This window comes from Gossypium arboreum, chromosome 9, assembly GCF_025698485.1.
Source record: "Gossypium arboreum isolate Shixiya-1 chromosome 9, ASM2569848v2, whole genome shotgun sequence".
NCBI lineage: Eukaryota > Viridiplantae > Streptophyta > Magnoliopsida > Malvales > Malvaceae > Gossypium > Gossypium arboreum.
Window position 1 is genome coordinate 84802411 of NC_069078.1, and position 23900 is coordinate 84826310.

At 29.9% G+C, this 23900-nt stretch overlaps 3 protein-coding genes across 7 annotated transcripts; all 3 read left to right on the top strand.

Moving 5' to 3' along the window:
• Window positions 1-310: 310 nt before the first annotated feature.
• LOC108456693 (chaperonin CPN60-2, mitochondrial) lies at window positions 311-5202 on the top strand. Its single transcript, XM_017755292.2, has 19 exons — window positions 311-562; window positions 673-697; window positions 804-935; window positions 1119-1278; window positions 1386-1561; window positions 1694-1789; window positions 1953-2057; window positions 2156-2242; window positions 2411-2500; window positions 2604-2684; window positions 2800-2868; window positions 3035-3112; window positions 3215-3310; window positions 3433-3532; window positions 3613-3716; window positions 3883-3988; window positions 4084-4162; window positions 4247-4350; window positions 4989-5202. Exons 1-18 carry the CDS (start codon window positions 525-527, stop codon window positions 4347-4349), a joined length of 1725 nt encoding a protein of 574 aa, XP_017610781.1. The 5' UTR covers window positions 311-524; the 3' UTR covers window position 4350; window positions 4989-5202.
• A 2577-nt stretch (window positions 5203-7779) lies between these two features.
• LOC108456692 (chaperonin CPN60-2, mitochondrial) lies at window positions 7780-13055 on the top strand. Of its 3 annotated transcripts, none has more exons than XM_017755289.2 (19): window positions 7780-8083; window positions 8194-8218; window positions 8324-8455; window positions 8639-8798; window positions 8906-9081; window positions 9215-9310; window positions 9469-9573; window positions 9672-9758; window positions 9927-10016; window positions 10121-10201; window positions 10316-10384; window positions 10553-10630; window positions 10732-10827; window positions 10934-11033; window positions 11135-11238; window positions 11401-11506; window positions 11602-11680; window positions 11765-11898; window positions 12657-13055. In XM_017755289.2, the coding sequence occupies exons 1-18, from the start codon at window positions 8046-8048 to the stop codon at window positions 11868-11870; spliced, it is 1728 nt and encodes a 575-aa protein (XP_017610778.1). In that variant the 5' UTR covers window positions 7780-8045; the 3' UTR covers window positions 11871-11898; window positions 12657-13055. The 3 variants fall into 3 exon arrangements, with proteins under 3 accessions (XP_017610778.1, XP_052874483.1, XP_017610777.1); XM_053018523.1 differs by lacking the exon at window positions 12657-13055 and adding an exon at window positions 12367-12595; XM_017755288.2 differs by having other exon boundaries at window positions 7781-8083; window positions 11765-13055.
• Window positions 13056-13988: 933 nt separating this feature from the next.
• Window positions 13989-18182, top strand: LOC108456147 (uncharacterized). Of its 3 annotated transcripts, none has more exons than XM_017754742.2 (13): window positions 13989-14128; window positions 14286-14569; window positions 14741-14817; window positions 15046-15205; window positions 15357-15381; window positions 15578-15667; window positions 15743-15917; window positions 16274-16347; window positions 16976-17045; window positions 17164-17235; window positions 17372-17505; window positions 17586-17659; window positions 18059-18182. In XM_017754742.2, the coding sequence occupies exons 2-13, from the start codon at window positions 14335-14337 to the stop codon at window positions 18127-18129; spliced, it is 1257 nt and encodes a 418-aa protein (XP_017610231.1). In that variant the 5' UTR covers window positions 13989-14128; window positions 14286-14334; the 3' UTR covers window positions 18130-18182. The 3 variants fall into 3 exon arrangements, with proteins under 3 accessions (XP_017610231.1, XP_052875325.1, XP_017610233.1); XM_053019365.1 differs by having other exon boundaries at window positions 13991-14128; window positions 14342-14569; XM_017754744.2 differs by lacking the exon at window positions 13989-14128 and adding an exon at window positions 14135-14230 and having other exon boundaries at window positions 14342-14569.
• The last annotated feature ends 5718 nt before the right edge of the window (window positions 18183-23900 follow it).

Below are 23900 nucleotides of genomic sequence, written 5' to 3' on the forward strand. Positions count from 1 at the left end.
TTTAATTGTATGTGTTTAAGGATTAAAATGATAGAATTTGTAAATGTACACGGTTAAATTTATTGAATTATTTAAAATTAGAATCAAATTAAAAGAATATGTAACTATTTAGGACTGAATGTCTTATTATACCAGTTAAAAAATTTCACAACATCATCTCCCATAACCATTTAACATAGAGTGATTAAAAGAGAAATAATATAAAATATTAGTGACTAAATTGAAAGTTTTCATAGATAAATGACCAAAACAATAAACTAATAGATGGCTGACTAAATCTATAATTTACCCAAAATAAAATGAAATGATAAAACCCTAAAACCCTAAAGAAGAGTTAAGAAACTAGAAGAAACTGCTACTCCTGCTTCTAGACCCTTCTCTCCCATCACTTTCTGGGTTTCTTTTTTCCCTCTTTTAAAACCCACCCCTGAAACACACCCAGTGTCTTTTGTCACCCCACAAATAGCTTTGCTGTCAACATTTTACTCAAGATTTTCCTCTTTTTCTTTCCTCTCAAACTAACTATGTATCGTTTTGCTTCAAGCCTTGCTTCTAAAGCTAGGTACTACGTTCATTGCAATTACTTCATTTAACTGTCATTTTATTTTATTTTTGTTGATTAGGAATTAGCTAACTTATTCACTTTTCTTCAATTTCAATCTTTGGTTTCAGGGCTGCTAGGAACACTACATATCAGGTAGTTTAGTGACCAGTACTTAAATTCTTTTTATTGTTATTGTTATTATTAATGTTTGATTTGATCTTTTTAATTGTTTTCTGTTTTTTCTTCGGGTGCGTGTTAGATTGGTAGTAGGCTGAGTTGGAATAGGAACTATGCTGCAAAAGATATTAAATTTGGAGTGGAAGCTCGAGCATTGATGCTTAAAGGTGTTGAAGAGCTCGCTGATGCTGTTAGAGTAACCATGGGTCCTAAGGTAAATCTAATATTCACTATTTTCATTTCTGACTTATTTTCTTGTATGTACTCGTTCTGTTTCAAGGTTAATCATTCATTGGAACTGTTTATGCCTTTTCTTCTATATTGAACAAGAAGTACGGATTTAATATTTATAGGTAGAGATATTGATCAATGGAAGAAATAATATTACCTCTTGTAGGGGCGGAATGTGGTTATTGAACAAAGCTACGGTGCTCCAAAAGTGACTAAAGATGGTGTAACTGTTGCAAAGAGCATTGAATTCAAAGACAAAGTGAAGAACGTTGGTGCGAGTCTTGTGAAACAAGTTGCAAATGCCACCAATGATGTAGCTGGTGATGGTAAGGCACAAGCGCCTTTTCTAATCTACTAGATTCACTTGAAACCTTTGGATCTGTTTCTAATCTAGTAGAAAGCCGAGTTGTGAAATTCATTGACATTTTTGCAGGAACTACCTGTGCAACGGTGCTTACACGAGCAATTTTTACCGAAGGATGCAAGTCTGTTGCTGCAGGAATGAATGCAATGGACCTAAGGCGTGGCATAACAATGGCAGTTGATGCTGTTGTAACAAACTTGAAAAGCCGGGCAAGGATGATTAGCACATCTGAAGAGATTGCTCAGGTTGTTTTCCTATCTGAGCTTTTTCTATCAAAAGTTTATTGCAGTCAGGATCATACAGTACTTTAGAATAAAAAACCAAAGTGTTGGTAAACTTTAATCTACCAAGTCTTCATCTTAAATATTTTGTAATAGGTTGGAACAATATCAGCTAATGGTGAGAGGGAAATTGGTGAGTTGATTGCAAAGGCCATGGAGAAGGTTGGCAAAGAAGGGGTGATAACAATTCAGGTATCAGTACCGACATATCATATCGGATTGAGGATATTCCTTTTTTTTTGTAATTTTACTAGTTTTTGTTGCTCATGCTTGGCATATATTAAAAATTTTGAACTATTTTATACCTGATATGATGTCTTACTGTGGGTTATTCCTGCGCTTTAAACCTTTGCAGGATGGTAAAACATTATATAATGAGTTGGAAGTTGTCGAGGGCATGAAGCTAGAAAGGGGCTACATATCCCCATATTTCATCACCAACACTAAAACCCAAAAATGTGTAAGTAACTGATTTCTCCTTTGGTTAAACTGGAAAATTTCTGAGTCTTGAGTCTTGACCATGTTATGGTTCTGATTCAATTCACTGTGTTATGGCAGGAATTAGATGATCCTCTTATCCTAATTCATGAGAAGAAAGTATCAAGCTTGAATGCTGTTGTAAAAGTATTAGAGTTAGCTTTAAAGGTAAGCAAATTTTGAACGAATCATGCATTATGAACATTCTGGCTGAATTAATTTTGATTAATCATCATTCATCACAATTGTTTATCTCACTAAGCGGTATGACATTTCTTAAAATAACTTCTACACTTGATTTGTAACATTAACATCTTCTATGCTATGTTTGTTCAGAGACAAAGGCCCTTGCTGATTGTAGCTGAAGATGTAGAGAGCGAAGCACTTGCTACGCTCATTCTTAACAAGCTTCGTGCTGGAATCAAGGTTTGATATTCAGTCTGATATGAATCCTTTTTACTGTTGTCCTATGTTAATGTCCTCATTTGTAGGAATGCTTGCTAATCTATATGGATTATTTATGGTGCAGGTCTGTGCCATCAAAGCCCCCGGTTTTGGAGAAAACAGGAAGTCTAGTCTGCATGATCTTGCTGTCCTCACAGGAGGAGAGGTAGGACAATTTTGTGTTTCTGCTATATGATATTTCCTTGTTCGTAGCCTACAGTTCCTCAGACATGAATTTTCATGACCTCTTGATGATGGTATCTGTTACTTCTCTACTGTAGGTTATAACAGAAGAGCTTGGCATGAACCTTGAAAAGGTGGATCTGGACATGCTTGGCACTTGCAAAAAGGTATGATTTCTATAGTTCGGACATGAAATTGTTTGTCAATGTGATATTCCATCACTTTGTCATATAAGCAGGAAGTTCATGAGTTTGGTAAAATAGTTTTATTTAGTCCCTTTTTACATGTAGATATCTTTTTGATGCATGATTCTTTTCCTTTTGGCTGTTAAAGGTTACTGTCTCAAAGGATGATACTGTTATTCTTGATGGGAATGGTGACAAGAAAGCCATTGAAGAAAGATGTGAACAGGTCTTGTTCTTTTACAAACAATTGTTTAGCCATCTTATGATTCTTGAACTCTGCATGATTTTATTAATAATTCAGATTATAACTTGTCATTCACAATAACAGATTAGGTCAGCAATTGAATTGAGCACCTCTGATTACGATAAAGAGAAGTTGCAAGAGAGATTGGCAAAACTTTCTGGTGGTGTGGCTGTTTTGAAGGTATAGTTACCTTACAGTTACTGGCATTTTTTAACTTGTCAACTTCGAGAGGCAATAGCTGTTCCTTTCCTATTTGCTGCTGTTTGAATGCAATTTAATGAAGAATTCGTTGGAAATTGCAGATCGGAGGAGCTAGTGAAGCTGAAGTTGGTGAGAAGAAGGATAGAGTTACAGATGCACTGAATGCAACAAAAGCAGCTGTAGAAGAGGGTATTGTGCCAGGTAAAAACTTTTAGTCTTAATGGTTTTTCATTAAGTTTCAGTTAAACTTGGAATATAATTCAATGTATGGAAACATCTAGGTGGTGGTGTCGCTCTGTTGTATGCATCGAAAGAGTTGGACAAGCTACCTACAGCTAACTTTGACCAGAAGATTGGTGTTCAAATAATCCAGAATGCTCTAAAGGTTTGCAACTCTTTTCTGCATGTCAGATAGGTTCAAATTCTGAAAATTCTATTCTTGATATACTGTTGAAAGTCTATCTAGACAGCTCTTCCACTATACAGTTTCAAAATGCTGGTGATTTTGACGTGTGAAGTTACAATCTTTCTCATAAATGAATTCATTGCAGACACCTGTGCACACAATTGCTTCAAATGCTGGAGTCGAGGGAGCTGTTATTGTTGGTAAGCTGTTGGAGCAGGATAACCCTGATCTTGGCTATGATGCAGCCAAAGGTTTGTGAATCTCTTGGAAGGTTTTTTCATCGTATATTTTTACTGTTCTAATGAAATTGACACAGCTCATATTCCTATGTTTGGTATATAACCAGGTGAATATGTCGATATGGTAAAGGCTGGTATTATTGATCCATTGAAAGTAATTAGAACCGCTTTGGTCGATGCTGCAAGGTAAGTGCAAATCGGTAGTTTTGTGTGGGCCCTGACTTAAAATCTTAAAAGTAACAAGCTGAGTATGTTTCCTTTCTGATGCAGTGTGTCGTCGTTGATGACAACTACCGAAGCTGTTGTAGTCGAACTTCCAAAGGATGAGAATGTTCCGGCAATGCCTGGCGGTATGGGTGGCATGGATTATTAAGGTTATTCCCCCTAACAATACACTGATTTTAAGTGCTTTCATATAATCTATTTCCATTTCCTCAACATCTGTGAGAAAAAAGAATATCCGAGTCTCGATGTCTAAGTTGGAAGGCTTCCATGTAATCATAAATTGAGAGCTACTTGGTGATGGTTTTGGTGATAAAGGGTCAACAGGACTCTCTTATTGTTGTTGCTAGAAAGAACGAAGTAGTTTGTATTAGACCATTTTATCTTGAAATAAATGAAAAAATGAAAAGAAAAAAAAATTCTTTCACTTTCGACTGTGATTGATACGAGTTTTTGCAAAGAATCTTCTGATTATTCTTATGCTGTAGGTTTTTTTTTTTTGGCTCAGTGCTATTATCATTTTAAATATAAAGTTAACTTTAGTTTAGATAAACTTATTCAAGTAGTGCTATCAATTAGGCCGAGGTCCTGGGATGGGATTTTGATGTCTTTCCTGTCGTGCTGGATTGTGTCCAAATTTTACTTTATTTAAATTCTGTCATATTGGATTTTTTCATAGTTATTTTGGTTTGGTTCCGAATATATTCCGATTATTGGTTATTGTTTATTCGGATATGTATTGTTTGTAATGTTATTTACATCGTGTAATTTAAAGCTTTGTTCTCTTCAGCCTGAAGTGAAAAACCTGAGTGGTAAACATGTTTAATGGAAACGTGGGAAAATTTTACTTAGGGGACGGGACCACTTACCGCATGCTGTCTTCACAATTAAGTTATTATGGTAAAATGTACTGAATTTTAATTTCCCCATTTTGGGTTTAAATGTTCCAATTTAATTTTTAACATTGTTTAAAGTTTTATAATACAAATATTATTTTCGTTTTATTTTATATTTCTATATATAACATCCAGAGAAAATACAAATCTGAATATGGAACATTATTAAATTTGAATATAGAACATTCTTTTCATTTTTCCCATTTTCGCTTGAAGGTTCATTTAATTTCTATATCAATTTTTTTTATAAACTTGTTATATTCAACCAAATCATTCACCTATTGATAGGTAATAATTTTTTGTGAAATATCAAAAGATAATTTTACAAAACAACAAAATTATTTCGAAAAGTATTTTTATCTTTTATATTTTTAAATAATATTACAAAGTACATGCAAGTAGTTATAATTTATACCGTCTCAGTTACATCATTTAATTGAAGTCCCATCAAATTTTTGTAAATCTTTTTTACATATTTGTTGTATAAAAATTTCACTAACTTTATGGGATTGTTATAATTTAGTATTGTTTCATGAATCTAATACATTTTAAAAATAAATTGTTTAAAATTATATATGAAATTTGATTTAGTATGTAATTGTACATAAATTTTGATTTTATACGATTTTTATACATGAAATTGTAAGTTTTGTAAATTCTTAACATTATTGAATTAACATCATTCTTACGTTGATATATTACATACAAAAATAATTATATTAATTTAGTATAAAAATAAATATATGTATTTATTTTTTTAAAGTGTATACTTAAATTAAAATTTTACGATATGTGTATATACAAACTATAATTCAAATTTCATATGAATAGTTGCATCAAAATAAAGTTCATATGTCAAATTATATATTTTTCAAATTTTATGTATAGATTTGATATTTATCTTTTCATAGTTTTATTCTTATTAACACAATATTTTATTTTTAATGGATTTTAGATAAATTTGAAAAAAATTGAAAATGGTCATTTATATTTCTAATATTTTTAATATTTCAATGGATATATTTCAAAAATTGGTTACATTATTATATATTAAGTCACAAGTATTTCTTTACCTGTTTATATAATTTAACATTATTTTTATAGTGTTAAAAGAACATTATTTTTCTTAAAATTATTTGCGGTACATATTTGAAAATTATTATTAATATATCATATTACACACCTATATTATAATTGTACAAATATATTTGACAATTTTCTAATGTAGAAGGTTTAAAATGATAATAAGTGACGTTTTTTATGATTGAAAAATAGTATTTACTGATTAGTTATATGTTTTGAATATCAAAAGTTTAGTAGTTCCTTGAAGTCAATTAATTTTTTTGAGTTAAATTTTATCTTTATTGTTACTAATTTCAATTTTTAACAATATTATACGCATAATCTATAATAAATTTTACTACGAAATGTAATAATATACTTTTATTGATAGATAAACAATTAGTATATCCCAGGAAATAAAAAAAAAACTATACATATATATACTTGGATATAGTGTTATTCGAATAATATTAAATCAACTAACATACCAGTCAGTATAAAATGATTGAATTAATTTCGAATGAATCGTTGAAAAGTGAAAATTGATAAAATAAAAATTAAGATAAAATTAATAAGAAAACTGATTTTATAAATATTTTTATGATCTTTAATTACTTATTTAATTTTTTGATAAATTTTACTTATTATTAGATCGATAATTAAATTAATTCTTAATCTATTTGATAACTTATCCAATTTTTAAAGTTTCATTCAAAACTATAACACAACTTGATAACACAACATTACAGTATAAAACATATACGTCATTTGATTGAGAAGACGTTTACTACTTTTCTTATTATTAATATTTTTGAAGCTTTATGGTTAATGTCCCAACTATTACTATATAATTATTTGTTATTTGGAATATGTTAAAAATGAAAGAAATTAGAAGCTTCAAGTTGAAGATGATTATAGTACAAAACTTAGCTAACTAGCTTTCTAAAATACAACATTTAATATTTATTTAAAGGAGTTGATTTGAGTCTTAGCTAAATTGATATGTACATTATTATTAATGCACGAGGACGTAAGTTTAAGTGTGTTAAATTGCATTATTTTCTTATTTATGGGTTGAAAAATAGTTATTATAAATAATTTTAAACATTGCGACAAAAATTTCTAATACTATTGTGGCTTTGCTACAAACCAAATTCACTTGATAAAAAATCATTATAGTTAAGCTCTCGTAATTGGTTTAGTGGTCAATAACTATTTACCCATAAAATTCACTTTGGTTTGAATATTTGGGTAGTAAATAATAAGTTTTATTTGAATAATTCTCTCTATTCACTAATTATTAATTTATTACATGCATTACATTAGAATTATCTCTATGAAAATGAATTTAATTTTTTAATGATAACTTTAAAATTTTAAAATTATTGTTAAGAAAAATTCTAAAAGGATGAAATTGATATTTTAATTATAATTTAGGGTTAAATTAAGTATTAACCTATAAAATGTGAGGTCATCATTTTATCAAAGGATTAACACGACATCCAATAACAGACAAATGATTAAAATATTACAAATGGATAAATTTAATAATTAGTTTATAACTTAAATTTCACCAAATAAATTTTCCTAAAAAAAAAAACTGAAGTTTTTATTTTAATATTACTTTAAAAAAGAAAAAGAAACGGTTAAAAAAATGAAGATGGAATGATAAAACCCTAAACCCTAAAGAAGGGTTAAGAAACTGCTGCTCCTGCTTCTAGACCCTTCTTCTCTCCCATCTTTTTCTGGGTCTCCTTTTCCCTCTTTAAAACCCACCCCTGAAAGCCACCCCTGAAACCCACCCATTGTCTTTTGTCAACCCACAAACAGCTTTACTGTTAACATTTTACTCAAGATTTTTCCTCCATTTCTTTCCTCCCAAAATAACCATGTATCGTTTTGCTTCAAGCCTTGCTTCTAAAGCTAGGTACTACGTTCACTGCAATTATTTCATTTACTTGTCATTTTATTTTATTTTTGTTGATTTGGAATTAGCTAAATTATTCCCCTTTCTTCATTTTCAATCTTTGGTTTCAGGGCTGCTAGGAACACTACATATCAGGTAGTTTAGTGACCAGTACTTACATTCTTTTTATTATTGTTATTATTATTAATGTTTGATTTGATTTTTTTAATTGATTTCTGTTTTTCTTTGGGTGCGTATTAGATTGGTAGTAGGTTGAGTTGGAATAGGAACTATGCTGCAAAAGATATTAAATTTGGGGTTGAAGCTCGAGCTTTGATGCTTAAAGGTGTTGAAGAGCTTTCTGATGCTGTTAGAGTAACCATGGGTCCTAAGGTAAATCCAATATTCACCATTTCATTTCTGACCTATTTTCTTTTATGTACTCGTTCTGTTTCAAGGTTAATCATTCACTGGAACTGTTTATGCCTTCTCTTCTATATTGAACAAGAAGTAGGGATTTAATATTTATAGGTAGAGATATTGATAGATGGAAGAAATAATGTTACCTACTTGTAGGGTCGGAATGTGGTTATTGAACAAAGCTACGGTGCTCCTAAAGTGACTAAAGATGGTGTAACTGTTGCAAAGAGTATTGAATTCAAAGACAAAGTGAAGAACATTGGTGCGAGTCTTGTGAAACAAGTTGCAAATGCCACCAATGATGTAGCTGGTGACGGTAAGGCACAAGCGTTTTTTCTAATCTACTAGATTCACTTGAAACCTTTGGATATGTTTCTAATCTAGTAGAAAGCCGATTTGTGAAATTCATTGACATTTTTGCAGGAACTACCTGTGCAACGGTGCTTACACGAGCAATTTTTACCGAAGGATGCAAGTCTGTTGCTGCAGGAATGAATGCAATGGACCTTAGGCGTGGCATAACAATGGCAGTTGATGCCGTTGTTACAAACTTGAAAAGCCGGGCAAGGATGATTAGCACATCTGAAGAGATTGCTCAGGTTGTTTTTACTATCTGAGCTTTTTCTATCAAAAGCTTATTGCAGTCAGAATCATACAGTACTTTAGAATAGAAAACCAAAATGGTGGTAAACTTTAATCTACTAAGTCTTCAACTTAAATATTTTGTAATAGGTTGGAACAATATCGGCTAATGGAGAGAGGGAAATTGGTGAGTTGATTGCAAAGGCCATGGAAAAAGTTGGCAAAGAAGGGGTGATAACAATTGAGGTATCAGTACCTTCATATCATATCGGCTTGAGGATATTCCTGTTTTCTTGTAATTTTACTAGTTTTTGTTGTTCATGCTTGGCATATAATTTTTGAACTATTTTATATCTGATATGATGTCTTACTGTGGGTTATTCCTGCACTTTAAACCTTTGCAGGATGGTAAAACATTATATAATGAGTTGGAAGTTGTTGAAGGCATGAAGCTAGACAGGGGCTACATATCCCCTTATTTCATCACCAACACTAAAAACCAAAAATGTGTAAGTAACTGATTTCTCCTTTGGTTAAGCTGGAAAATCTCTGAGTCTTGAGTCTTGGCCATGCTATGGTTCTGATTCAATTCACTGTGTTATGGCAGGAATTAGATGATCCTCTTATCCTAATTCAGGAGAAGAAAGTATCAAGCTTGAATGCTGTTGTAAAAGTATTAGAGTTAGCTTTAAAGGTAAGCAAATTTTGAGCAAATCATGCATTATTAACATTCTGGCTGAATTAATTTTGATTAATCATCACTCATCACAATTGTTTTTCTCACTAGGCGGTATGAAAATTTTTAAAATAACTTCTACACTTGATTTGTAACATTAACATCTTCTATGCTATGTTTGTTCAGAGACAAAGGCCCTTGCTGATTGTAGCTGAAGATGTAGAGAGCGAAGCACTTGCTACGCTCATTCTTAACAAGCTTCGTGCTGGAATCAAGGTTTGATATTCAGTCTGATATGAATCCTTTTTACTGTTGTCCTATGTTAATTGTCCTCATTTGTAGGAATGCTTGCTAATCTATATGGATTATTTATTGTGCAGGTCTGTGCCATCAAAGCCCCAGGTTTTGGTGAAAATAGGAAGTCTAGTCTGCATGATCTTGCTGTCCTCACTGGAGGAGAGGTGGGGCAATTTCATCTTTCTGCTATATGATATTTCCTTGTTATGGCATATGGTTCCTTTGACATGAATTTTCATGACCTCTTGATGATGGTATCTGTTACTTCTCTACTGTAGGTTATAACAGAAGAACTTGGCATGAACCTTGAAAAGGTGGATCTGGACATGCTCGGCACTTGCAAAAAGGTATGATTTCTATTGTTTGGACATGAAAGTCTTTTCGTAATGTGATATTCCGTCATTTTCTTATGTAAGCAGGAAGTTCTCAAGTTTGGTAAAACAGTTTTATTTAGTCCCTTTTTATGTGTGGTTTTCTTTTTTGATGCATGATTCTTCTCCTTTTGGCTGTTAAAGGTTACTGTCTCGAAGGATGACACTGTTATTCTTGATGGGAATGGTGACAAAAAAGCCATTGAGGAAAGATGTGAACAGGTCTTGTTCTTTTACAAACAATTGTTTAGCCATTTATGATTCTTGAACTCTGCATGATTTTATTAATAATTCTGATTATAACATGTCTTTCATGATAACAGATTAGATCAGCAATTGAATTGAGCACCTCTGATTATGATAAGGAGAAGTTGCAAGAGAGATTGGCAAAACTTTCTGGTGGTGTTGCTGTCTTGAAGGTATAGTTACCTTACTGTTACTGGCATTTTTTAACTTGTCATTTTTTCGAGATGCAATAGCTGTTCCTTTCTATGGAATTAACAAAGAATTCAATGGACATTTCAGATTGGTGGAGCTAGTGAAGCTGAAGTTGGAGAGAAGAAGGATAGAGTTACAGATGCATTAAATGCTACAAAGGCAGCTGCAGAGGAAGGCATCGTGCCAGGTAAAAGAAACTTTTTATTCTTCAAGTTTTTTGGTTTTTCATGAAAGTTTCAGTAGAACTTGGAATATGTGTAACCATACTTGTGGAGTTCTACCATCTAGGAGGTGGTGTTGCTCTTTTATATGCATCGAAAGAGTTGGACAAGCTACCTACGGCCAACTTTGACCAGAAGATTGGTGTTCAAATCATCCAGAATGCTCTAAAGGTTTGTAACTCTTTTCTGCATGTCAGATAGGTTCAAATTCTGAAAATTCTGTTCTTAATGTACTGTTGAAAGTCTAGACAGCTCTTCCACTATACAGTTTCAAAAAGCTGGTGATTTTGATGTGTGAAGTTTCACTCTTCCTCATAATTGAATTTATTGCAGACACCTGTACACACAATTGCTTCAAATGCTGGAGTCGAGGGAGCTGTCATTGTTGGTAAGCTGTTGGAGCAGGATAACCCTGATCTTGGCTATGATGCAGCCAAAGGTTTGTGAATCTCTTGGAAGGTTTTTTCATCGTATATTTTTACCGTTCTAAAGAAACGAACACAGCTTATATTCCTATGTTTGGTATATAACCAGGTGAATATGTTGATATGGTAAAGGCTGGTATTATTGATCCATTGAAAGTAATTAGAACTGCTTTGGTGGATGCTGCAAGGTAAGTGTAAATCGGTAGTTTTGCTTGGGCACTGACTTAAAATATTAAAAGTAACAAGCTGAGTATGTTTCCTTTCTGATGCAGCGTGTCGTCATTGATGACAACTACTGAAGCTGTTGTAGTCGAACTTCCAAAGGATGAGAAGGATGTTCCGGCAATGCCTGGCGGTATGGGTGGCATGGATTATTAAGGTTATTCCCCCTAACAGTACACCGATTGTAAGTGTTTTCATCTAATCTATTTTCATTTCCTCAACATCTGTGAGAAAAAAGATTATCCGAGTCTTGATGTTTAAGTTGGAAGGCTTCCATGTAATCATAAATTGAGAGCTATTTGGTGGTTTTGGTGATAAAGGGTCAACAAAACTGTCTCATCGTTTTTGCTAGAAAGAAAGGGCTACATTGTATTGGACCATTTTCTGGAAATAAATGGAAAAATGAAAAAAGAATTGTCTCACTTTCCACCGTGATTGACATGAATTTTTGCAAAGAATCTTATTAATTGTTCTTATGACGGATTTTCTGGTTTTATTCTGGATTGTTCAAGCTTGGATTCTATTTTTGGCTCAGTGCCTGGATTATTATATATTTAACATGTGTTTAGTTCAACTTATTCAAGTAGCGCCAATGAGGCTGAGGTCCTGTGACGGGGACTTTGATGTCTTAAGTTCGATTTCCTTTTTGCAGGAAATCTTGCTTAAATCATGTGAGTATTGCATCTAGATTTTATTTTTGCTTAAATCCCATCATGTGGGGTCTTTTTCAGAGTTATTTTGGTTCGATTTCAGATATATTCCGGGTGCTTTGTAATGCTTGATTTTGATTATAATTATTTTGGATTTTTATTGTTTTTTGGTACAAGGACTTGTATTGTTTGGATTTGTAATGGTATTTGTAAACTTCAAAATCAGGAAAAGCACACACACACACACTTATCAAAGTCTTTATTAATCGAGTTAAATTGAATTCAAATTCAGGTGAAGGAACTAATTGTCTACTTCAAGCTCTCTTAGCTACAGCTTGAATTACCATCTCTCCCTTGTCCTTGAAGGTTAAAGGTCTGAGAGTTGGCATTCCCAAAGAAAAACAACCTACAGCTTGAAGTGATATGTTGAGTGGAAATGTGGACAAGTATTTGCATTACTTTCATTAACGAAATTAGAATCAAGTAATCTATTTGAATTTGTTAGTAATCAAAATTTGGTTCTATCATCTTCAAATCCAACTTAAGTAGTTTGAATCCATGTGCATTTTTAAAAAAAATTGTGGGCAACAATCTTGGAAGAGTTTACGGGTCTTAAGATTTAAGTTTCATTCATTCATCAAGTTTGTAATCTTAATCCTATATTCTCGTTAAGATCATTCTCTCACTAAAATTTTTTCCTTGATAGCTTATTTACAAGTTAAATATATAATAATTTGTTTGCAATATATTCACCCAGAAAATAAGTTCCTAAAATGAGTGAGATATCTATATATTTGCATAGAAAACAAGTGCCTAAAATGAATTAGATGTGTGCTTTGATTAACTCGTACAAAATCAATTAAATAAATCTTTAAATTAACATTGGAAGCTTGCAAATCTTTAGTTAATATGGAAGTGGTATCTCTGCAATTATGTTTCAGAAGAACTTTTATAAGAGATACATAAGAAAAGATATTCAAAGATTGTATTTTAATTAAAAATAGATCTTATCATATAGGTAACATGAATGCATCTTCAAGTGAAGTCCTTGATTAATATTCAACGTGATCTAACTCATAAACAACGTGATCCAAATCATAAAATTGTTGTTTAAAATTCTCAAGATAATGTAAAAGCTAAAAGTTAAAATAATATTTTTCATTAAAAGAATATCAACATATACGGTAACCGTGCAACTGTAAGATAAGTTACAATTGATGGTACAACTTAAACATGCAACTAACACTAATAAATTTAAACAAATTTGAGAGGTAATTATTTATTAACAAATATTTATCTTTAATTTTAAACAGATGTGGTTTTTAAATATTTTATTCCTCAATTATTATGTATTATTATATAATTTATAAAATGAACAAATTTTAATATGAAAGGTATGAATATATTTTTATTAATAAATACAACTTAGTACAACTCAGTGTATAGAAAACCTAGAACATATTCATGCAGAGACATTTGGATATGATACTGCAACTCAAAATTTGATGTTTGTTTGTTAAGAAACCACGTTTATTACTATTTCTTATTTTTGAAACTATATGGTTAATGTCCTGATTATTTCTACTATATATCTGTTTTGTTGTTGAGAATAATAAATGCTAGAAAATGAAAGAAATTACAAGCTTCAAGTTGAAGATGATTATGGTCCTAAAAGATTTATGGGTAAATGTCCTGAACGGCTACATTTACATTAGTGTTCTTCACGACTGTCAGGCCTTGAATTACACTCCCCAGAAGCAAAAGGTTTCTAAGTTTCAACCTTTTTTTTTAATTTATCTTGTATTTATTTTTATAATTTTCATGTCATTACGACCATCAAGGAGGGCATCTTCCCTGGTTCTTAAGGTTCTTGGTCTTCTTTCATGACCATACTGAGATGATTTTACATCACTAAATGCAGTTTTGGAAGCAGCTGATATCTTATTAACAACAATTTAATGGCTTGAACAATGGCAGAAATAAGTGGGTCTATTGCAGCAGTTGAATCAAGCGTGATAGGTATAAGTTCAACCAACTCTCCGCGAGCAAAGGCATCATCAATGGATCCAAAGAATGTAGATTGGTGTGAAGAAAGGAACAAGTCACTCCGAGCCAGATACATTTATGCCATAATCTTCTTCATAATCAACCTTACTGCCTGGTTCATTCGAGATTATGGACACAGTGTGTTCCCTCCACCCTACTGTGAGTCAAGTTTTCCCTTTCTATGGATCTTTTGAGACAAAGTATATGGATACCTTGACTGTATTATCAAAAATAAAAACATGGTTCCTTTTATTTTGAGCACATATATATTCCCTGTTGAACCCTTAGAATTTCTACTATATAAATTGAATGGAAAATATTGTTTGACAGATAAAGAAGCTTGTGGAACCGCAGGACATGATTGTTTTCACACATTGGGAGTTCTCCGTGTGAGTTTAGGATGTTTCGTATCTTCCTATTAACACTGCATATATATATGTATATGTATATATGTACATATATATAGTTATTGTATGTTATCGTGGACTTTTCATTTTATCTGAAGTTCTTGTGTGTCTGAAACGTACATGGATACATATTAAGTTTTTTTAACCAATATATGTATTATACACACACTTAGATTCATTGTTTACATTCTAAACTCTGGAAATTGTGTTCCTTGACATTCATTTCAGATATTTTTCTTTATCATGTTTCTTACCACATTTATTGCAAGAAAATTATATGAAGCTTGCAGTAAATGGCACTCAGGATGGTGGAAGCTGAAGTTCTTCCTATTGCTTGCATCAATGGTGGTACCCTTCTTCATCCCTCCAGGTTTTATTCACATCTATGGTAAGTTAGCTTTGAAACCCGAATATAAGAACTCGAAACTTTAAGCATGTTAATATACCTATGCGCACCGGTGCTCGACTTGAACATCGTGATCATGAGAGTAGCTATCTAAAACTACAGAGTTAAGGACCTTGTTTTCTCCTTCTTGCAGGAGGAGTCGCGCGTGTCGGTGCAGGGTATTCTTTGTACTTTCAATCTTTAATTTCACAGCTTTTCATTATATGATTTTCATCAACCTCAAATTTTAATCTTATTAACTATATGATGCTAAATGTAATATAAAGTTATCAATACTTGGTATAATTTGCTTTAACGTACGCTTTAGCTTTTTAACTATGAGATTAAGTATGCTTTGCTGCTTATCTGATATAGGATTTTTCTGCTTCTGCAACTTATAAGTGTAATTGAGTTTATCAGATGGTGGAATAAGTACTGGTCACCTGATGAGCAAAATAACCAAAGGTAGACATACATACATATATACAGTCATACATACATATATACTTTCTGATGAATCATTTTCTTCATTTCCTTCAGGAGCTGCTCCATTGCATTATTTACCTCAACAGTGTTTTATGGTGTTTCCATATGTGGAATTGTGTCTATGTACTATTTTTACGCCCCAAGACCAGCATGTTCTCTCAACATATTCTTCATCACATGGACTGCCCTTCTGCTCATAGTTATGATGGTTATATCCTTGCATTCAAAGGTGTATATATATATTTTCTTTGGAATATCATTCATTGCCACATAAGAATTTTTTTTCAGCACTTTCTTGAGATTTTCATGTATCTGGAAGGTTGATGGAGGATCATATTCCTATATCCAATGTCAGAGTATGTGTTGGGCACGAGTACTAAACAAGGGTATTTTAGAAAAGAAAAAATGAAATATCTTAGTAACATAGCATTTTTGTTGTATCACTATGGGTAAATTTTGGGCCATCATCCACTGCAAGTGACAAAATGAAGCATACTGATTCTACCAAATATGACTGCTAGGGAACTTTAGGTGGTAACTTTTTTTAATTACTGTGAAGTTAAATCATAACATCATGGAATGCAGGTTAATAGAGGTCTATTATCTTCAGGAATTATGGCTTCTTATGTTGTTTTCCTCTGTTGGTCTGCCATTAGAAGGTTTGAATTTGATCCCATATTTCTATTCCAGATAATTATTTTATACACTGTCAGTATAATAAAAAATTTCACAAACTTCACAAAGGGATGTAAGATGTTATGTGTCTTTTTTGTTGATTTTTTTTTAAGTACATAATACAGCCTTTTAAATTTGCTTAAGAAATTTTTTATTTCGAATAATTATCCTATGGACTCTAGTTAGAGTGCTACATATGTGTCCAATACAATTAGGTTCAATTTTTTTTTTCTAATTTTTTCTTGTACTGGAAGAGAGTTTAGAGGATAATTTCCTCATATGCACGTCCAAAAACGTATAAGATACATATATCAAACACGAATACTTTTAAAATAAAAAATCAGAGTTACATAAATTGTAACTCGTCACCTTGCAAGATGTCATTTTCTCCTACATTGTGACCCCTTTTTTCACCTTTTCAGTGTCCAATTGTTGAAGGTTAAATTAGCAAGTAACTTGTGAATACTGTTTTTTCTTTATTTATTTTAGGTCTCAAATACTATAATATGCTTCGGGTTTCTTTATATATACATTCCTTCATGCATTAATATGACGTGCCTTGAGAAATTAACAAAAGAAGTGAATTTTGGTTCCACCACATGGCTTTTTCAGTGAACCAGTTGATGAAAAATGTAATGTACAAAAGCCAGATAACGGGAAATTCGATTGGACCACCATACTTGTAAGAGTTTCCCATTCTTTCTCCACAACTTTGGGTAGCGTGTGTGTATATATATAGCACTGCTTTAAGAATACATTTCCCAGAGTTTTGTAGTAATTTTTCTTCACTTCATTTGCAGGGGTTTCTGATTGCAATAGGTGCTATTGTCATGGCAACCTTTTCAACAGGGATTGACTCCAAATCATTTCAGGTAATAAATGACTCTTTTTATATTACATCGATAAAATGATAATACGATATCAAAGTCTAAATTCTATCAGATTTTTTAAGTTTGTCAGGTGATAAACCTCTTTTAACGTAATTGTTTTATACCTTTTTTTTTTCAGTTTAACAAAAACAACGTTAAACTAGAGGATGATATAAGTTACAACTATGGATTTTTCCACATGATATTCTCTTTGGGGGCCATGTACTTTGCAATGTTATTCATCAGTTGGAATTTGAAAGACTCAGCAACCGAGTAAAATATTTCACTCCCAATATACTAAATAAATAAATAATTATCCTATATATTTATAGTTACTTTACGATTAATCTCAGATGGAGCATTGATGTTGGTTGGGCAAGTGCAGGCGTTAAAATCATCAACGAGTGGGTGGCAGCCACCATATACAGTAAGTGAATTCAAATCCATTATTTACTGCTGTTAAATCAACTTTTAAAGATAATTTTACAATTAAACATATAAAACACAGAGAGAAATCGGAAATTTTTTAGGGTCAAAATTAAATTATAAATTTTATAATAGTAAAATATAATTTTAAAGAATTAAATTAAAATTTTATCATTTTAAAGGGTTAAATTATACTTTTACTTTTACTAATTTAAATTTAAAAATTTTAAAAGAATAAAATAAAAAAATTATTTTAAGGGAACCGAATTTTACAAACCTCTAAATTCGCCGTTGTAAATGAATACAATATTCTATATTCGAATTCATTATTTTATTGCAATTTTTAGGTCGTAACTATAATTAACTATGGATACTAATATTTATCCTCTAATTTATACAGCGTGGAAGTTGGTTAGCCCCGTTGTGAAGCAATATAGGGTAGTGAACAATGAGCAGACCATGCAGCCATGATTTTGTTCTGCTATTAAAGAAAATTATATCAAATTTAAAATTATTACGATTTACACTTGTTTCAAGTTATTATTCTATTAGTTGTAGGAACAATACAAGAAAGCAAAACAAAGTAGTTCATACGAGAGTTTATAAAGAGAGAAAAAAAATTAACTCAATAAATTTATTAATGCAATTCAGATTCTCCAAGTTATATCGTAAAAGTTATGCTCAGAAAATGATTTTATTCAATAATTTAAAAGTACATTTATTGGTTTAAGCCTAATTTATCCCTTACAATGAATAATTGTAGCCTCAAAATCTAACTCAAATAGTCACAATCATTTCCCAAAAACTTCACAATATAAAACACATAAATCTACATAATAATGAGATCTCAAATTCTCAAGAAAAGCACTCAAATAAGTCCAATTCTATTTAGAGTAAATATGATCTCTTACTCGAATTAATTCGTATTAGCAATTCTACTTAAAGTAAATATGATCGATAAATAAATTTCATACTTAAATTAAATCCGATCAATAACTTATCCTTTAAAACAATAAGATAATCTAATTTAATTCCTTCAACTAGACCATAATTAAAACTCTTTTAAATCTAATTTTCTTCTACATAAATACATGAGCAATACGTCTACAAGTCATAATTGCAATTGCGAACAAAAATAAGATATACTTTAATTGCTTTTAAACTTCTTGTTCCAACAAAATATAGGTTATTCAACAGTCTTGATTATTAGTATTATTATTGTTTTAAAGATATTAAAGAAGTGGAAAGCTAGGTAGCTAAGTTTGAAACCCAAAGCGAACTTATTGCATACCAAACTAAAATGAGGTTCAACTTCATTCATAGACATCTCATGAAACTAATGGTTACAAATCTCTCCCCTACAACACAAACACCTCCTCCCCCAATTTGACAACTTGCATTTCCCAATGTCTTTTTTTTCAGAAATCTATTTCTATTGCTATAAGAGATTTAAAAGCAGATAAAAATAAATAAAGAGATTGGTTTGGCTTTAATCCCCTCCAATCCCCCTTTACAGATTACCATTTCATCATAAGTAGTAGGCATTGCCACCCAAGCTAACCTTTTTTTTTTTTTTGGTCATATTTATGGATATCATTTTTTTCCCAACCCCAATTTTTTTAATCAATCCACCCCCTCCTTATTTTATACATTGTTCGAATCATTTTCTATTTTTTAAATATAAGGCTCTCCTTTTTGCATGCCAAGTTGGAGAGAGATATAAAGAATGAAAAGTGAGATGGCTTTTGGGGTTACAGTTATAGATAGTGTGGGGGTATTTTGCACGCTTTGCTTTTGCATTTGCACTCACTTTTTCCATCTTTGCGTCTGTAAAGCCAGCAGTGCTGTCCCACCCACAAACCAAAAGAACAATAAATGCCCAATACATGATCTTCTAAACATAGCAAATGTAACAAAAAAAAACCTACTTTCCATTTTCAAATCTGTAATGCATTGTTTTGGGGTTTCTTTTCCCTGTTTGTTATTATAAACATCCAACCATACAACTTGGAAATGTGAGTTGAGTTAATATTTATATTTTGTTTAAAATTTATAAAAAATAATTTTGAAAGAGAAAATATTAAATAGAATATGACGAAGGCAGATTGCTTGTGAATTGTGAGGGAAGTGTTTTTACAAGCACTTTTCCATCAAGTTGATGGTATGGGACCATGAATGTTAGTGGAAGGAAGCTACAATTTTTTTTCAATGGTCAGCAGTAAGCACATACGTCTTTTATTTATTTTTCTTCAGTATTGACGTTCTAGCATTCTACATTTATTTATTTTTAATATTGTGTTCAATTGTAAGCAGCAAACACAGTCTTTTATTTTTATTCATTATTGACGTCCTACCATTCTTCATTTATTTGTTTTCAATATCATGCTTGTGGATAGAAAAACAACTTCAATCTCATATACAATTACATGTATGATTTGTTATATGTGCATATATCTCTTAGCTTTGCCTAGTGGAGCTTCGCCGCACCAAGCATTATTAGCTCGCCTTGGACCGGTATCTCGCTGGTACCATGAATTTCATTTTGGCATGTTTGACACGTCGAGCTTCATCTATTAACTTCGTCAAGATAAATGTCAAGTTTTCTTTTTGCACGGGTGACACGTGTAGCTTTATTATAAATTTGAGTAAAAGTATCACAAAATCTATTGTATTATATTTTGAATTGCAATTTAATTTTTTATTTAAAAATAGGTAAATTAGTCATTGTAAGTTAGATAAGTGAATAAAACAGTTCTTCAATTAAAATTGCATAGTTAAATATTTATTTTGGTATTTATATATAAGGTATAATAATAAACTTAGCCCTCAATTTTTATAAATTTATTCAATTTGACCACTACTAATTTTGGAAATAAATTATAATCTTTTTAAATAATAAGACTAAAGGGTCAAAAAAACTTTAATAACAAATTAAAAAATCAATTAAGCTCTTTTAATATTTAAAAATTATTAAAAGTTATAAAATTATAAACCTATCTTATTAAAAAATTAAATTATATTTTTATTGAAAATAACAATATCGCTATAATTTATAGGAGGAATGTTTATGTTTATTATTGTTATTATTATTATAATTTATTTGTGTTTATTCATTTTATTCTCTTTTTTAATTATTATTATCAATCTTTTTAAAAATTATTTTTAATTATTGAACTAACCAATCTATTTCTTACAACATTGGATAAAATCCGTAAATCCTATCTTTACCAATTTATCTAAACCCTCGTTAAATGTTTAAGTAATTTTTGTATAATGTTTTTCACATAAAAATTTAAAATATGAGATAGAAACAAATACATGGCATAAAAATACAAGTGTAACATAAAATGAGAAACATAATTAAATATAATAAAAATAGGAGAAATAACAAAATTATACATTATTTTTTATGCAATGTATAATTTGATACATGAATTTTTATTTTGTGTAATTATATACTTGAAACTTTAATTATAGTTCAAATGTATACATAAAATTTAATTTTAATTTAATTGTACACATATAAAAATAAATAAATACATTAAATTATTATATATTTAATAAGTATAATATTTATTTATCTATGCAATATGTAGATGTAAAATTGTATTATATCAATAATGGTTATAATTTATAAAAGTTGAATCAAATTAAAATATTATATATAAAATTTTATAAAATTAAAATTTATAATTTTGAAATTTATAAAAAATAGTACATAACCTAAACCCCGAGTACTATATCAAAATGTATATTAAAAATTATTAATGTATCCTACACAAATAGATTATACCATGGTACCAAACAATATTTAATTAGTCCAAACCCTTTAAAACTATAGTTTTAGCCATTATTTCCTGTTATCCGAAAATTGAGGTTAGTTTTCAATCTTACGTCTTTTTAATTAAAGCTTAAAATTGATTATGATGTTTTTTTTAATAGGGTTGTAGTTATTGTATTAATTTATTTAATTAAATTAACATTAATACATAGTTACTTCATTTATTTTCTTGTTAAGAAAAAACAAAAGTTAAATAGATAAGATGATATACAAGGTGGTAAAATAATTAAGATGGTTTGAAGAAAAGGATTGAGTTTTAGCTCGATTAGTATGAGTATTATTATTAATGCAGGAGGATGTAAATTCGAATGTGCTGAAACATATTATCCTCCTATTTATTAATTAAAATAATCTATAAATAATTTTAAACATTATATCACAAAATAAATAAATATAATCAGTACTTCTGTTGAATTTTTAATTTACACAAAGTAGGCACATGCTATATTCTCCAAGTTTTTAAAAAAGAGTCCCCTTTGATGCTCTGATCAAATTATTATTTTACAAAATTGATTTACTTGTTAGCATTAAAGGTTACGTGACATGCACATGAAGATTTGGTTGACAATTGACATTTTGGGTCATTCTTTTTATATTGTAAATATAAATTAAAATTAAATAATCATCACGGATTAGTTTAAAAGATTAAGAACTGAAATTGAATTATTTGGAGATTAAGGACAAAATTGAAACAAAAAAAAAAGAAAAAAGAAGAAAAGAAAAAAGGCTTACCTACAAGTCAAGTCTTTAATTTTTTTTGAAATTTATCTAGGATTATTTGATTCATCAATGAAAAGTTGGTTTTTAAATAAATTTAAAATTTGAGTCTTTTAAATAAAAAATAAACTAAAAGAGCTTGATTAATTTAGGCATTCTATTCAGTTTTATATCAAATTTAATCGAAGTTTAATGTGATTACCAAATATCAAATACTCTTAAAAAATTTTACATAGAATTCAGGCGTGTGTTTGTTCGTAATATTTAAATTCATCTCATATCACGTTATTTACCGCACTGATTTAATTACTACTTATTAAAAGTAATATAAAATTTTATAAATTTTACATATTAATAATTTATTTTATATAAATTTTAACATATTTGTATATTTGCTTCATGCTCATTTTATTTCTCATGACATCATATATTTTTAATTATTTTTATTTTATTACGAGATATATCACTTCACATAATATTTTTATAATCTATATTATTAATAAAATTCTTAACTGAGTTGATCTCACCAGTTACAAATACCAATTCAATTAGAAAATGATTAATATATCATGTTATTAAATGGCATTATTATTTTGATAGTCTTTTCATATTTTTTTATAGTTTCAAAATAAAAGAATTAAAATTAACATATCTATAAGTTGAACCAATATTCAATTGCACTTAAATACTTATTTTTCTCTAATTTAAAAGTTGAGAAAAATATGAGTAAAAATAAAATTGTATTAAAATATACTTTAATAATTCAAATTTAAATTTAAATTTTACAAGTAAATTAGTATACCTATTATACGTTACTGCAACTGTTGGTATAATAAATTTCAAGTTGAATTTTGATACGTTACACAAAGGTCTATGTGCCAACTCGAATTTAGAGATTCGGTGATTAAAGAAAAACGTTGCTAAGATTAAAGAAATTTGAGCGTGTTGACTATTGGTCAAAACTCCATAGATCCAATCCAAGCAAGTTCTAAACAAGTTTTCTTCTTTTACTACTAAAATAACAAGTTTTTTTTGACCCACCAAAAAAAAAAAAAACAGTTTTGGTCAGAATTTTGCTATTAGTACCTCTACATTATATAAGCAGTGTATTTACTTCTTATATTTTATTTTGATTAATTTTAATTTTTTACTTTTCAAATTTTAAAATTTAAACCCAATCAGATGATAATTGTTAAATTAGTTATATTTAATTTAGCTGTTTCTAAAATCTTATATGATAAATATATTATCACGCTGTAATGTTATGTTAACTTTTATTTTCACTAATACTAAAAAAAAAATCATTGTAGCTAATTAATCTAATGACTATCGTTAAAGCCAAAATTAAAATTTTAAAAGTATACAAGCTAAAAATGATTAAATTAGAGAGTGTAATCTAGTTGAAGCTGTCAAACCCCTCAACAGGTTAGTGTTGTTCTCAACCTATAATATATTTTAACATAATAATCAATTTGTTATTTAATTTAATGTACATTGACTAATTTGTCTATTTTAATAGAGAGAACAAATTACAATCTAATACTTAATACAAGAATTTTTATAATATTTTTACCTTAAAAATTCAATATAAATTTACCTACTTACATGACATTATTTAGCAAGAAAAATTATTTAACGAAATTAAAATTTTACTTAGAATTGAATAATCTTCTTAATAATAAAA

Excerpts from the sequence above, each read along its gene's own strand:
- LOC108456693 (XM_017755292.2), top strand. The coding sequence starts at position 525 with ATGTATCGTTTTGCTTCAAGCCTTGCTTCTAAAGCTAG. Across the intron at positions 698-803 it reads CTAGGAACACTACATATCAG|ATTGGTAGTAGGCTGAGTTG; the intron begins GTAGTTTAGTGA and ends GGTGCGTGTTAG. Across the intron at positions 3,717-3,882 it reads TAATCCAGAATGCTCTAAAG|ACACCTGTGCACACAATTGC; the intron begins GTTTGCAACTCT and ends AATTCATTGCAG.
- LOC108456147 (XM_017754742.2), top strand. The coding sequence starts at position 14,335 with ATGGCAGAAATAAGTGGGTCTATTGCAGCAGTTGAATCAAGCGTGATA. Across the intron at positions 15,206-15,356 it reads AGGTTTTATTCACATCTATG|GAGGAGTCGCGCGTGTCGGT; the intron begins GTAAGTTAGCTT and ends TCCTTCTTGCAG. Across the intron at positions 16,348-16,975 it reads TGTTGGTCTGCCATTAGAAG|TGAACCAGTTGATGAAAAAT; the intron begins GTTTGAATTTGA and ends TGGCTTTTTCAG.
- LOC108456692 (XM_017755289.2), top strand. The coding sequence starts at position 8,046 with ATGTATCGTTTTGCTTCAAGCCTTGCTTCTAAAGCTAG. Across the intron at positions 8,799-8,905 it reads CAATGATGTAGCTGGTGACG|GAACTACCTGTGCAACGGTG; the intron begins GTAAGGCACAAG and ends ACATTTTTGCAG. Across the intron at positions 9,574-9,671 it reads ACACTAAAAACCAAAAATGT|GAATTAGATGATCCTCTTAT; the intron begins GTAAGTAACTGA and ends GTGTTATGGCAG.